At 36.2% G+C, this 12034-nt stretch overlaps 1 protein-coding gene across 5 annotated transcripts in view; it reads right to left on the bottom strand.

Annotated features, from left to right (window-relative positions):
• The window catches only part of HORMAD2 (HORMA domain containing 2), an 88775-nt gene that overhangs the window by 54249 nt on the left and 22492 nt on the right, over window positions 1-12034 (bottom strand). For 4 of the 5 annotated variants that reach the window (XR_004809445.2, XM_049101713.1, XM_025474518.3 and 1 more), the window contains 5 exons: window positions 11758-11778; window positions 10771-10797; window positions 5065-5132; window positions 1699-1850; window positions 1242-1495 (listed from right to left, as the gene is read on the bottom strand). Coding sequence is in view for 4 of the 5 variants with exons in the window: in XM_049101713.1 (XP_048957670.1) it covers window positions 1242-1495; window positions 1699-1850; window positions 5065-5132; window positions 10771-10797; window positions 11758-11778 (522 nt within the window). In the remaining variant the exon portion in view is untranslated. The remainder of the gene's footprint in view (window positions 1-1241; window positions 1496-1698; window positions 1851-5064; window positions 5133-10770; window positions 10798-11757; window positions 11779-12034) is intronic. The other variant, XM_035706461.2, reaches the window with a different exon arrangement.

Below are 12034 nucleotides of genomic sequence, written 5' to 3'. Positions count from 1 at the left end.
ACCAGCCTATGTTAGCTATAGCTTCCTAGAACAGAATCAGAAGAAAGTTGCATCAAATTCTAAAGCCATCAGCATGTGTGACATTGTGAAAATACATTGTGAAGAAGGAAAAAAAAATCCTGTTTGGTTATATTATTTATATTAAGACTTCTCTTCAATATATTAAATATAACACAGATTTAAAGACCCAGAAAGAATCTTCAGAAGTTATTTACTATAGTCATCTCTTTAAGTAGGACTCAAATGATCTCAAGCAAATAAATTAGCATCCTAATTTGAAAATAGCTCCTGTTAAGATTTTATAGCATCGGGATCCCTGGGTGGCGCAGTGGTTTGGCGCCTGCCTTTGGCCCAGGGCGCGATCCTGGAGACCCGGGATCGAATCCCACGTCAGGCTCCCGGTGCATGGAGCCTGCTTCTCCCTCTGCCTGTGTCTCTCTCTCTCTCTCTGTGACTATCATAAATAAAAATTAAAAAAAAAATTAAAAAAAAAAAAAAGATTTTATAGCATCACTTCCCATTAAGCAGTCTGAAAAATTTTTATGTCTAACTCAGAACCCTTTTAATACAATGTTGACATACAGTAAACTTTGTTATACAGATGACAGGGTAGGATTTACTAGGGCACAGGAGGCCCTGGTAAGTACTCAACTCCAAGTCTCTACTGAAGGAAGTAGGAAAGTAAAGGGCTCAGGGCCCTAGCCATTTGCCCCCAGTGGCTCCAAACCCCCCAGCCCTCTGGCTTTCCCTGGAGCTTGTTTCTCTTTCCTCATAAAAACAACTGACTATCATTTTGTTTTCACTCTGACTTAAGTTTATCCATAACTTTTTTTCTCCCCCAACCTCCCCTCACTCAATTATCCCAGTAATCAAGAACTTACTTATACTTCCAGTGAGTAAGAATAAACACCTAGAATATCTTTTAAATCTTCAAAATGTTATCTATAAATGAGAAAAAGAAAATCCCAAATTTTCTAAATTCATAAAAGAAGTATATTGGAAAGTCTTTTTTTCTCTACTAGTTATTGGACAATTTCAACTGACAAAGTATATTCCCTTATTGAAGACAGTACTTTTTTTTACAATAAAGACTACCTGAGGGCAGAGGCTAGTTTTGTTTTAGTTTTTTATACCTGGCACTGGATATAACTGGATTGTCACTGTGATATAACCTGTATAGGAATTCAAAATGTTAGCTTAACTGAAGCAATCAATGGAGATTCGCTACAGCTTTGCCTTACGTGATTGTTGCATTCCTCTTCTTCCTCATCGAAGTCTAGACCCTGATGAGCAATCTCAGTAGTGCTGTTCTCCTGAAAGAGATTGTTCTCCAAATCAGACACTCTGGTGACCTCAGTTGTGACTTTTACTTTCATGCTATGAAAACCAGTGGAGACCAATCCCACTTGCAGGTTAACAGGCTCCCCCTCGAACAGCAGGAGGTGTGAGTTTACCCCTTCTTTAAAACCAGGGGGTTGGTAATCATGTGGAGTCACTGCAAAATGGAAAGGGCAGAAAACCAAGAAAATTGTGAGTTTCAATAGAAGAAATCAAATTAGTCTTTCATGTGTAGCAACAAATATCTCTTTCAGATGCTTACAAAATTTCTCTACATAAAATATTATTTTGATACTTAAGGAATTTTTTTTTTTTTTTTTTTTTTTTACTTAAGGAATTTAATTAGAGGTCTCCACCTACCTGCATTATAGTAGTGGAGTTTCATAGTAAGTATAACATCATTAGGAAGGGGTCCAAGGTTCTGCATCAGTATATATAATTTACGGATCAGTAGAATACTGGCTTTCTTAATATCTTCACTGTTTGTCCCACTTTCAAAGCTTGCACTACTGCTATAACCACATAGAAAAACAGCATACTTTTCAATCATATGTAATATTGAAAATCTATTTCAAAAAGAACAAAACTTTTTACCATATGATCAAATAAATATAAATATCACAACACTGGAGGCCATTTTTAGAATGTAAATGAGATCAGTGATTATACTTTTTGCAATGTATATACAATGGATTTCTTAAATAGCAAGTTCCCTTAAGTCATTTTAATTTTTTGTATTTTTTTATTGGAGTTCAATTTGCCAACATACAGCATAACACAGTGCTCATCCTCCCTTAAGTCATTTTAAATATGACCTGAATTTTTAGAAATTTAAGTTACAAATAACCACATGCCATAATAGTGGGAACAATGGATTTGGAATTAGGAGACTTGACATCTAATTTTGGGTCCTCTGCTAACTAACTGAATGACCTGTGTCGTTTAAATACTCTAGGTCAGTTACCTCATTTGTGAGATAAGCTTATACACACTTCTATATCTTCCCAGATTTTCTATTTGAAAATCAGTCATCAGCTCTGGGCCTTTCTACTGTCTAGTTATCTGTCAAAGATATCCCTTCCTCTTACTGGGATTGCAACAATGGCTATCTATTCTTACTTTTCTTCTTGTCCACACTGCAATAACATTCTCTACGCCACTGTTGCAGTAATATACCTCCGTCATAGGAAAATCTGTTCTGTTACTCTCTCGCTTTAAATTCTTTTAGTCCTGGGTCAAGTCCCACATCAGGCTCCCTGCATGGAGCTTGCTTCTCCCTCTGCCTGTGTCTCTGCCTGCCTCTCTCTCTCTCTCTCTGTCTCTCATGAATAAACAAATCCTTAAAAAAGAATTCTTCTTTTATACCAATTACCTTTCAATCAAATTAAATAATGGTATGCATACAATGCCCTTCCTGGCCAGTCACGCCCTCACCTCTAACCTCATCTGCATATACTACCCAGTTCTTCTCATCCACAGGTATTTGTATATGAGTTCATTTTGTTTGCTTGTATTGTGCTTTTCCCACTTCTTTTCCTGACTCTTGAATTCATCCTCACCTCTTCAAGGAAGTTTTCCCTGATAATTCCTATACATTATTCCTGTTTATAATGGTTTATATGGCCCCTCTAGATTACACATGGTTCTATATTTCATGTCCACAGTACTTTTTGGTGCTAGCTACAGTAAACACTCAATAAATACTTATGGGATTAATGAATGAATATACAAGTCGAACCAAATTACCTTCTAACTCTAAATATTTTTTATTTTTCTCCAAAATTTTATTCCCAAATTGGTCTTATATCTGAGTTGCTTCTAGGAAGGACTATCAGTGCAATATATTTGTACAATGCCTTTCACGTAGAAGGCACTCAATAGTGAAAAATAATCTTAAGTAACTGAGCTACTGGAAGAAATGTGAATTCATAAAATAGGCATTATTAGGTGAATATATTTGCTCCTTTTTTTATTTTGAACAACAAAGTCTTGTCTACTAAGAGTTAACCAATTTGAAATAGGTAACTAGAGTGAAGGACTATAGCATTTTAGCTTATGGGATCTCTCAGTATATATCAGATTCATAAAATCATATCCATGTAAAATCATACGCAAGACTCCCTTGCACTATTTTAAAAGGGAAATTATCTTCACTATGGAAGAAATGATATGGTAATTTTGTATGACTGATCATTTAAATAAATGTCTATCTTTGGTTTCTAGGAAATTGGTAATATGTATTACCTTCTCTCCTCCTCAGTAGCTGAAAGATTTAGCTATTTCTGTTTTACTGCTCTCCACTTGGCATATGTGCCTTCATAACAAAAGAGATTAATCTGATTGCCGGTAGTACTTATATTTAAATTTTGGAGAGTAAAAGGCAACTGTTTAATATGGGAGAATATCTATGGAAAGTGCTGTACAATCTATACAATGCTATATAAATGCTAGTTTATGATGATTAATATTTTAATTCTCATTCCTAGAACTTACTTCCTCTGCACATCTTAGTGCTGTCTGTAAGTTTTACAAATGAGAGGATGATTAAGGAAGTGAATCTCAAAGAGAAATCCTCAAACTTGCAGTAAATGATACAACAGAGCTAATAGCAGAAAACTGAGAATTAGGTCACATTTCTCTTCAGATTTGTTCCTTTCATGGGCACTCATTCTTTCGACTCGGAGCCTCTACTACCCAGGACTCTTCACCACCATCCATCCCCTCTACTTCTATTCCCTCTCGTCAGCAAAACTTACATCTATCTGAATTCAAAAGTTACTAGGATGGGAATAAATGTTGCTCTTCAATAAGACATCTCTACCTGTACTGGGGACCTTTTTAAGCAAATACCTTGTCTTTGCTCTTTAACCTGTTAGTACACCTAAAACTTGGCATTTTAAACTTGTTAAGAAAATGTAGTGCTTTCCAATCTTTTCCATACAGGGACACATATAGAAAATCACATTTGTATGACATACTGGGATAATAGATGAGAATGCATTTATAGGCAAAACAGTTCAGGATTTTCATCTACTCTAGACCCCGTCTGGCTATACTGAGGGCAGAGATTAATATCTTGGCATAGCAATAGAGAAACTTCAGGTTAGTGTCTACATAGAATCTTAGGAGTTCTTCAATCAACACCATGAAGACAGCCTCATTAATATAGTTTCTACTGCAGTGATACCCACCAACCACCATAGCCTCCAAGGACCACTACCATCACCACCATTACCACCAAGTACCATTTACTGGCTTTTTAATATACGCCAGGCATGGACAAAGCTTTGTATATGTATTGTAATTTAACAGCCACAGCAACTATATGATGTAAATATCATTAATTCCACTGTGCAGATGAGAATACTAATATTTAGGGAGGTCAAGTAATCTGTCCAAAATTAGACAAATAATAGAGTATTCCAAGATAGATCTCTCTGCCTTAGGAATTGGAACTCTTAACCACTAAGCTTAACTACCTTTAGACCCCACTAACATCACCTATGAGGAAAAGAGGAAAAGAAGCAAAGGAAGACTCTACTCTCACCAACTTCATCCATGGATTTCAGAAATTTAAAAAATTATTGCTATTATTATTATTAATAGAGTTTTTGTAGGATTAGTGTGGGGAAGTTACAAAGGAAATATAAGATCTGTCTATGGCTTCAAGAAGCTTATGTTTACCTCAGTCCTATTTCTCATGTTCATTAAACAATTAGATTCTACCTGTCAAAATCCATTGTGGCTCCTTCTTTTGTGTATTTGAATTTGAACTGGTATATCTCAGTCACCTTCTAGAAATATCAAAGGGAACAGAGAAAGAAATTACTTACAAAAAAGAAATCCAGAACCTTATCTGGTAATAGGTGAAGAATATTTTTATTGTATACCTACTATACTACCTACATACCTTTTGGATTCACAGCACAACACTATTCAGGAGTAATATTTCCAGATATAAAGATAACTTAATTTTTCTCCTCCATGCCAAATAGGAGTTAGAAGACAAATTCTGTTGTTACTGTATCATAGCTAGAGAAACTAAGATGCAGAGTCAAGTATCTGACCAGGCATAGGTAAGTGACAGTGAAACCAGTTGAGAAACCATTCATGTAACAGATGTTTATCAAATGTCTGCTTTGTGTTGGGCACTGGAGTCAAAGTGGTGAACATGACAAAAAAGATCCCTGTTATTTGGAATATATAGCCAGGGGAGAGAAACAGTCAACAAATAATAAAATAACTTCAGATAGTAGTAAGTGCTGTGAACAATATGAAACACAAGCTGTGATAGAGAAAAGAAGGGAGAATGCTGATTTGGTTTGGAAGGGCCAAGGAGGCCTCCCTGAAGGGATAATGCTTAAGCTAAGCCTCAGTGACAAAAGGGGTCATGTGCAGATCTGGAGGAGGATGGAGTATCCTGGGCAGAGGTAACAGCAACACAAAGTTCTAAGATAGGAAAATAAGCCTCCTTCAGGGTCAAAGAGGAAGCCAAGTGGCTGGCAATGAGTAAGCAAGTAAGACAGTGTGGGAGATGAGGATGTGGAGCTTTAATGGCCATGATAAGGGATTTGGATTTTAATCTAAGTAAACTAGAAATATGCTGAAGTGTTTTAAGCATGGGAGTAATTTGCATGTTTTTAAGATCACCCTGGCTATTTTAATACTGCAGAAGAAGAAGTAGAAACCATGAGAGCAATTAAGCGGCTGCTCCAGTAATTCAGGGAAGACCAGAATGGCAACAAGAAAACTAGAAAAATTCAAAAAGGAACCAGGATCTATGACATCAGGTCTCATTTTTTTGATCCTGCCCTTAAAACTTTGAGATCACTGCTATTTGCTCTCCTGTTAAGAAAGCTAGAAATAAAGAGGGACACATATCTTCATGAGAGACATACTCTATATCAAATAAAATGATTGTCTTGTAGTTGGAGCAAATGTTTGGCCCAGATATATTGTATAGTTTGTCCAAAGATCTGGAGAAGGTCTGAAAGACAGGTAAAAGGTATAAGTTTAAGTCCAAACACAAAAAATGCCCTTTATTCATCTGTTTCAATATTTGGTCTTTGACACTGTGGGAATGAGGAGGTTAGATTGATCAGAAAGTTTTAGTGTTTCTGTTACTTTTCTCTACTCTAAGACTTGTTCCCCCAGCTCTGCTGATCTTAAAACCTTAGCAAACAACTTAATCACAGGTAATCAGATCCTGGGTAAACTGGCTTGTGCTGCTTAAACTCTAAGACAACTGATTCATAGTGGACTTAATTAAAAAAAATATTTTTCTAGCAAAACAATCTACTTGGAAAATCAAACAAAATTTAGAAAGCTGCTTTGTGAGTAGAGTATGGGAAGTATGTGATGCTAGAGGTGCCTACCGCAACAGGTTCGTCCCGAACAGGCAAGATACACACTTAACCTCTCCTTCGCTCATGCTGGGTGTAATTGCCGGACAGGCAAGATACACACTTAACCTCTCCTTCGCTCATGCTGGGTGTAATTGCCCTGCCAAACAAATGATGCCTATTCTTCCTGCCTGCCCATGTTTCTTTTTTTTTTTTTTCTGCCCATTTTTCACAACAAAATCTAGCTTCTCGGTGCTCTGAGCTTTTTTTTTTTTTTTTTTTAATACAACAAAAGTAGATCCTTTAGTAGCTGATAATTTTATTAACACATTATTTGGTCCCTGAAGCAATTCATAAGAGAGTTAGGTTTGTAATTGTTTTACACAAAATGCTAATCCGTTATAACTTCAATCTAACTCCAATTATGACAGAAGATATTTACAGCAGACATTCATCTCTTCTTAACATTGCATAAAACATTTTCTGCTTTTCAGATTAATGTGTTGCCTAATAAAGAGGGGCCTTTAAACCACTCAACGACGGTTTCTGTTACTCATACTGAATATATTCACAGATACCAAAGCAATAGCAAAATATATATAGCCTTTCCTCCTCCCTCTACATTCCAATCCATTGGCAAGACCATCCAGGCCCATCTCCAAAGCATATCCCAAGTCCATCCATTATTATCACCCTTCCAAACTACCACTATCTCTTTTCATCTGATCTCCTTGCTTACAAACTATTCCTCCAGTAATTCATTCTCTGCTCTATAGCTAAAAAGTGTTTTTGAAAATACAAATCAGACTATGTCACTCCTTCGCTTAAAACATCCCAACAGTTCCCATTGCCCTTAGAATAAAATCCAAAAATTACCTTAGCTCATGAGATCTTACACTTCTGCTTCTTTCCCTGCTACCCACTAAGCTCCAGGCTCAGGGCACCCTTTCTGTCTATGAACATACAAGATGCCTTGCTAGCTTAGGGCCTTTGCACAGCTATACTCTGGAACATGCTATCTCCAGTTGATGATGATAATATTTGGGCACTTCCTAAATGCTCTACATCTATTCATTCTTTTTTTTTTTTTTTTTTTTTAATTTTTATTTATTTATGATAGTCACACAGAGAGAGAGAGAGAGAGAGAGGCAGAGACATAGGCAGAGGGAGAAGCAGGCTCCATGCACCGGGAGCCCGACGTGGGATTCGATCCTGAGTCTGGAGGATCGCGCCCTGGGCCAAAGGCAGGCGCTAAACCGCTGCGCCACCCAGGGATCCCCATCTATTCATTCTTATGTAGTCAATACTCTTAAGTAGGTATCCTTATCATAATTATACATGAAGCTAGTAAATGTTAGAGCTGGGATTTGATCTTAGCACCTACAATGTTAACTATTGTGCTATTCTGCTAGTCATATGTCATTGTCTCTCACAGACCTGCATAAACCGACTCCTCTAGCCCTTCAGGCTTAGCTCTGAAGGCCTTCCATAGGCTGCCCACTAATCCCTCCTCCCCCTTCCCTGCCTCGGCACTCTCCAGCACACTACCTTTCTTTTATTTTCTTCATAGCAGGAGGACTATCTAATACCATTTTTGTTTATTGTTTATCCTCCCTTGAGGATATAAGAATGTAAGCTTCCAGAGAGCCGGGACCTTGTCTATCCCATTAACTCCTGTGTTTTTACAGCTTGAGCAGTGCTAGGCAGATAGAGGGAAACCAATTAATATTTGCTGAATAAATAAATATTCAGCGGGGAAAGAGTTCACACTCAATTAGGATTTCATCCTACAAACCTTTCCTTAACATATTTACATTTTGGTTTACACAATTTATTAATACCCTCCACACATGTTATAGTGTGTATCTGTAGGAAAGCTACACTACCCCTCTTTACTACTTCAGTTACTTTTGTCAGTTCATCTCTGTCATGAAGTGGAGCAACTAAAACAAAACTTCTAGTATGGAAATACCACAGCTTTGTGCAATGCCCAAAACTCTATTGGTCCCTGAAATGGGTAAGCACACTTACTTGATTTAAGATGGAGGTGTGCAACTATTGTACAGTTAAAGAATCTTCACAAGATTGCTACAAGTTTTAATCTATACGTAAAATATATTTCTGCTTCAGGTATATATTAATAATATTGCTATTGTTCAGTTTTGTTTAGGGAAGGATATACTTCTAAAGATATGAGTCAAGAAACATAGCACAATATCAGATAAACGACAAAGAAAGACTGTGTTTACATGAGAAAGTTGTTTTGTAATTATATAAAAGAATGAGATTAGAGAGGTAAGTGGTTGTTACTAGTGACTTGATGCTACATATCAACTATAAAATAGTGCAGTCCTAAGGATACTTTTAGGCATTATGAACATTGCTATTCCATAATTATATTGTACTTATCACTGACTTGGTTTGGTGTTCTTTTGATCTTTTAATATTTTCAAACATGCCACTAAAATTTCTAGCAATCAAGTGTGCCATGCGGGATCCCTGGGTGGCGCAGCGGTTTGGCGCCTGCCTTTGGCCCAGGGCGCGATCCTGGAGACCCAGGATCGAATCCCACGTCAGGCTCCCGGTGCATGGAGCCTGCTTCTCCCTCTGCCTGTGTCTCTGCCTCTCTCTCTCTCTCACTGTGTGCCTATCATAAAAAAAAAAAAAAAAGTGTGCCATGAACACATAGAAGTTATGGATCACTGCTATATGGAACAATCTGTAAGCATTCAAAATATTTTTTCTGGGTTATAAATGATAGCTCAACACTTCATAATATAAGCTTTTGTTTTCTAACTTTATTACTTTGCCTGCATCAAAGCTCATTTAACAGCACCCCCTCACACACACACCTTCCACCCAAGAGTTTTCTGTAGTTAAGCCCAATTTGCTCAGCATTTCACTACCTCAAAAGCATCAGTCTCAGATTAGGAGTTTTATATGCATAAGAAAGAAAACAAAATAATTCATTGCATTAATAAAGTGATGGATTTATTAATGATTTATCAGAAAGTTTTAATTTGGGGAACTTCCCCTCAAACCTTCAGGGTAAAAAAAAAAAAAAAAGCATTTTGAAACTAAACAAGACACAAAGATAAAAAGGAGTAGTCAAGCATTGAGGAATTTTTACCCACCTGCATGTACCAGTTTTCCTCTACCCTGCTCAAACAGTTATTTATAATCTACCCAAGAAAGGATAGTAAGGGCTAAAAATGCTTAATTTGTCTTGAATACCACCAGTTAGGCTAAAGTCATAGGCTTAAGAAGGATAATTGAAAGCAAAGAAAAAGGAAAAAGAAAAAGGAAAGAAAGCTAGGAAGAAAATAAAGAGAATAGAATGAAAAGAAAGAACAAAGAGCTTTTCCCTCCATATCTGTGCCATTACCACAGCTGCCATTCAAAGTAGTACAAATAACTAGTATATGTCCAGGACTATGATATTCGCTCAGGGAGATAGAAAACAAGACAAGACACTTGCCCTCAAGAATTCAAAATCTGGTTGAAGACATGAGTTAATCTACATAAATCAACTGAGAGTGTTATATTGTGGGATCCTGTTGGAAAAGGAATTTAGAGAAGGAAGAAATTAGTGTGAACAGTATAGGCCAAGAGGCTTTCATGGGAGATTTGGACATAAGTTGGCCTAGAAGATGAGTAGGATTCAACAGGGAAGAAATTAAGAGAGAAAGAAGGAGTAAAGATCTGAAACTCTATAAAAAGGTCAAATAGGAAAGAATTTATTTGGCAAAAAAGAGAAAAGTTTAGAATTATGCCATATTTTCCAAAAGGCCACAAACAGAAAGGATTCAAAATCAGTTAAAATAAATAATAAAATGTGGTTTTATACACACAGAAATTTTTAATTTTAACATGTTAGGGAATAGGCTCCTCTATGTTCTTTTAAAAGTTTTTTCAACATCCCTAAGTAGTTTTTAAAATTTCATAATAAAGAATTGATGGTTTATAACAAAACACACTGACAGAGTTCATGATGAGTTACTTTGCTCATATAGTAATCTAGTAACATAATCAGTAGGCTCAATTCAGGTAAACACATTTAAAATAAAATCCCCTCTCAATGTATTCTTACCTCAGGTTCCTTGGGATTTGTGTAAAGCTGTTTAAGGAGAAATAAATAACATTCAATTTCTGAAACTTACTAGATTACTCCTCACAGAATATATTTTCTATGTGAAGAGTTCAATTTGTGCTCTATTAATTGAGGACTGAGATATACATATTTCAAGACAATTTGTTATGGTTTAAAAATGTTTAAATAAATCAAATATTTAATACTCTCCATGTTATCTTCTCATTTTCTTTCTATTCTTAACTATATATACCATGTTATACTGAGAAGCACACAAGACTTCAAAAAAGTCTATACAACCACAAAAACAAAAAAACCCCGAGGCTGTAAAGTAATTTTTAAAAAATGAAATCCTGATAGCCAATATATGAAGCAAACAGTATATCCTTATATACTTTCCCATGTATTGTAATATACCTAAGAAATACATAATTTGTGATCTTTCATTAAAACTTCTGATATTACTCAGCCATTAGAAATGACAAATACCCACCATTTGCTTCAACGTGGATGGAACTGGAGGGTATTATGCTGAGTGAAATAAGTCAATAGGAGAAGGACAAACATTATACGTTCTCATTCATTTGGGGAATATAAATAATAGTGAAAGGGAATAGATGGGAAGGGAGAAGAAATGGGTAGGAAATATCAGAAAGGGAGACAGAACGTAAGGACTCTTAACTCTGGGAAACGAACTAGGGGTGGTGGAAGGGGAGGAGGGCGGGGAGTGGGGGTGAATGGGTGACAGGCACTGAGGTGGGCACTTGACGGGATGAGCACTGGGTGTTATTCCATATGTTGGCAAATTGAACACCAATAAAAAATAAATTTATTATTAAAAAAAAACTTCTGATAAATTATATATTTTTTATTCTAAAATGTCATAGGACAGATAAATTTAGGGAGAAGTGGGGATAGTACTATTTTAATGTTTTACCTGCCAAAAGACAATAGAGACATTGGTTTGGTCTTTAAATGTGTACTTACTGTAAGTACTGCCATGTGTAGCTTCAAGAGAAAAGAAAACCACTGTTATTATATACTTCCACTGATATTACTGTTATTTCAAATAAAGGCTAATTAAAATATGATTTCAGAGAGGTTCCAAAGATTTGGGTAGAAGATCTGAAAAAGGGATACTAATTCACTCATTCATTTGAGTATAAATTTACATACACAGAGTTCTGCTGGAGAGGAGCAATGCAAAAAAATACATACATGCATACATACATATATATGTACTTTCTATAAGTTATATTTTAGT

Source organism: Canis lupus, chromosome 26, assembly GCF_003254725.2.
Source record: "Canis lupus dingo isolate Sandy chromosome 26, ASM325472v2, whole genome shotgun sequence".
Lineage (NCBI taxonomy): Eukaryota > Metazoa > Chordata > Mammalia > Carnivora > Canidae > Canis > Canis lupus.
Note: the sequence above shows the minus strand (reverse complement) of the source record. Positions and strands in the feature narration are given on the sequence as shown.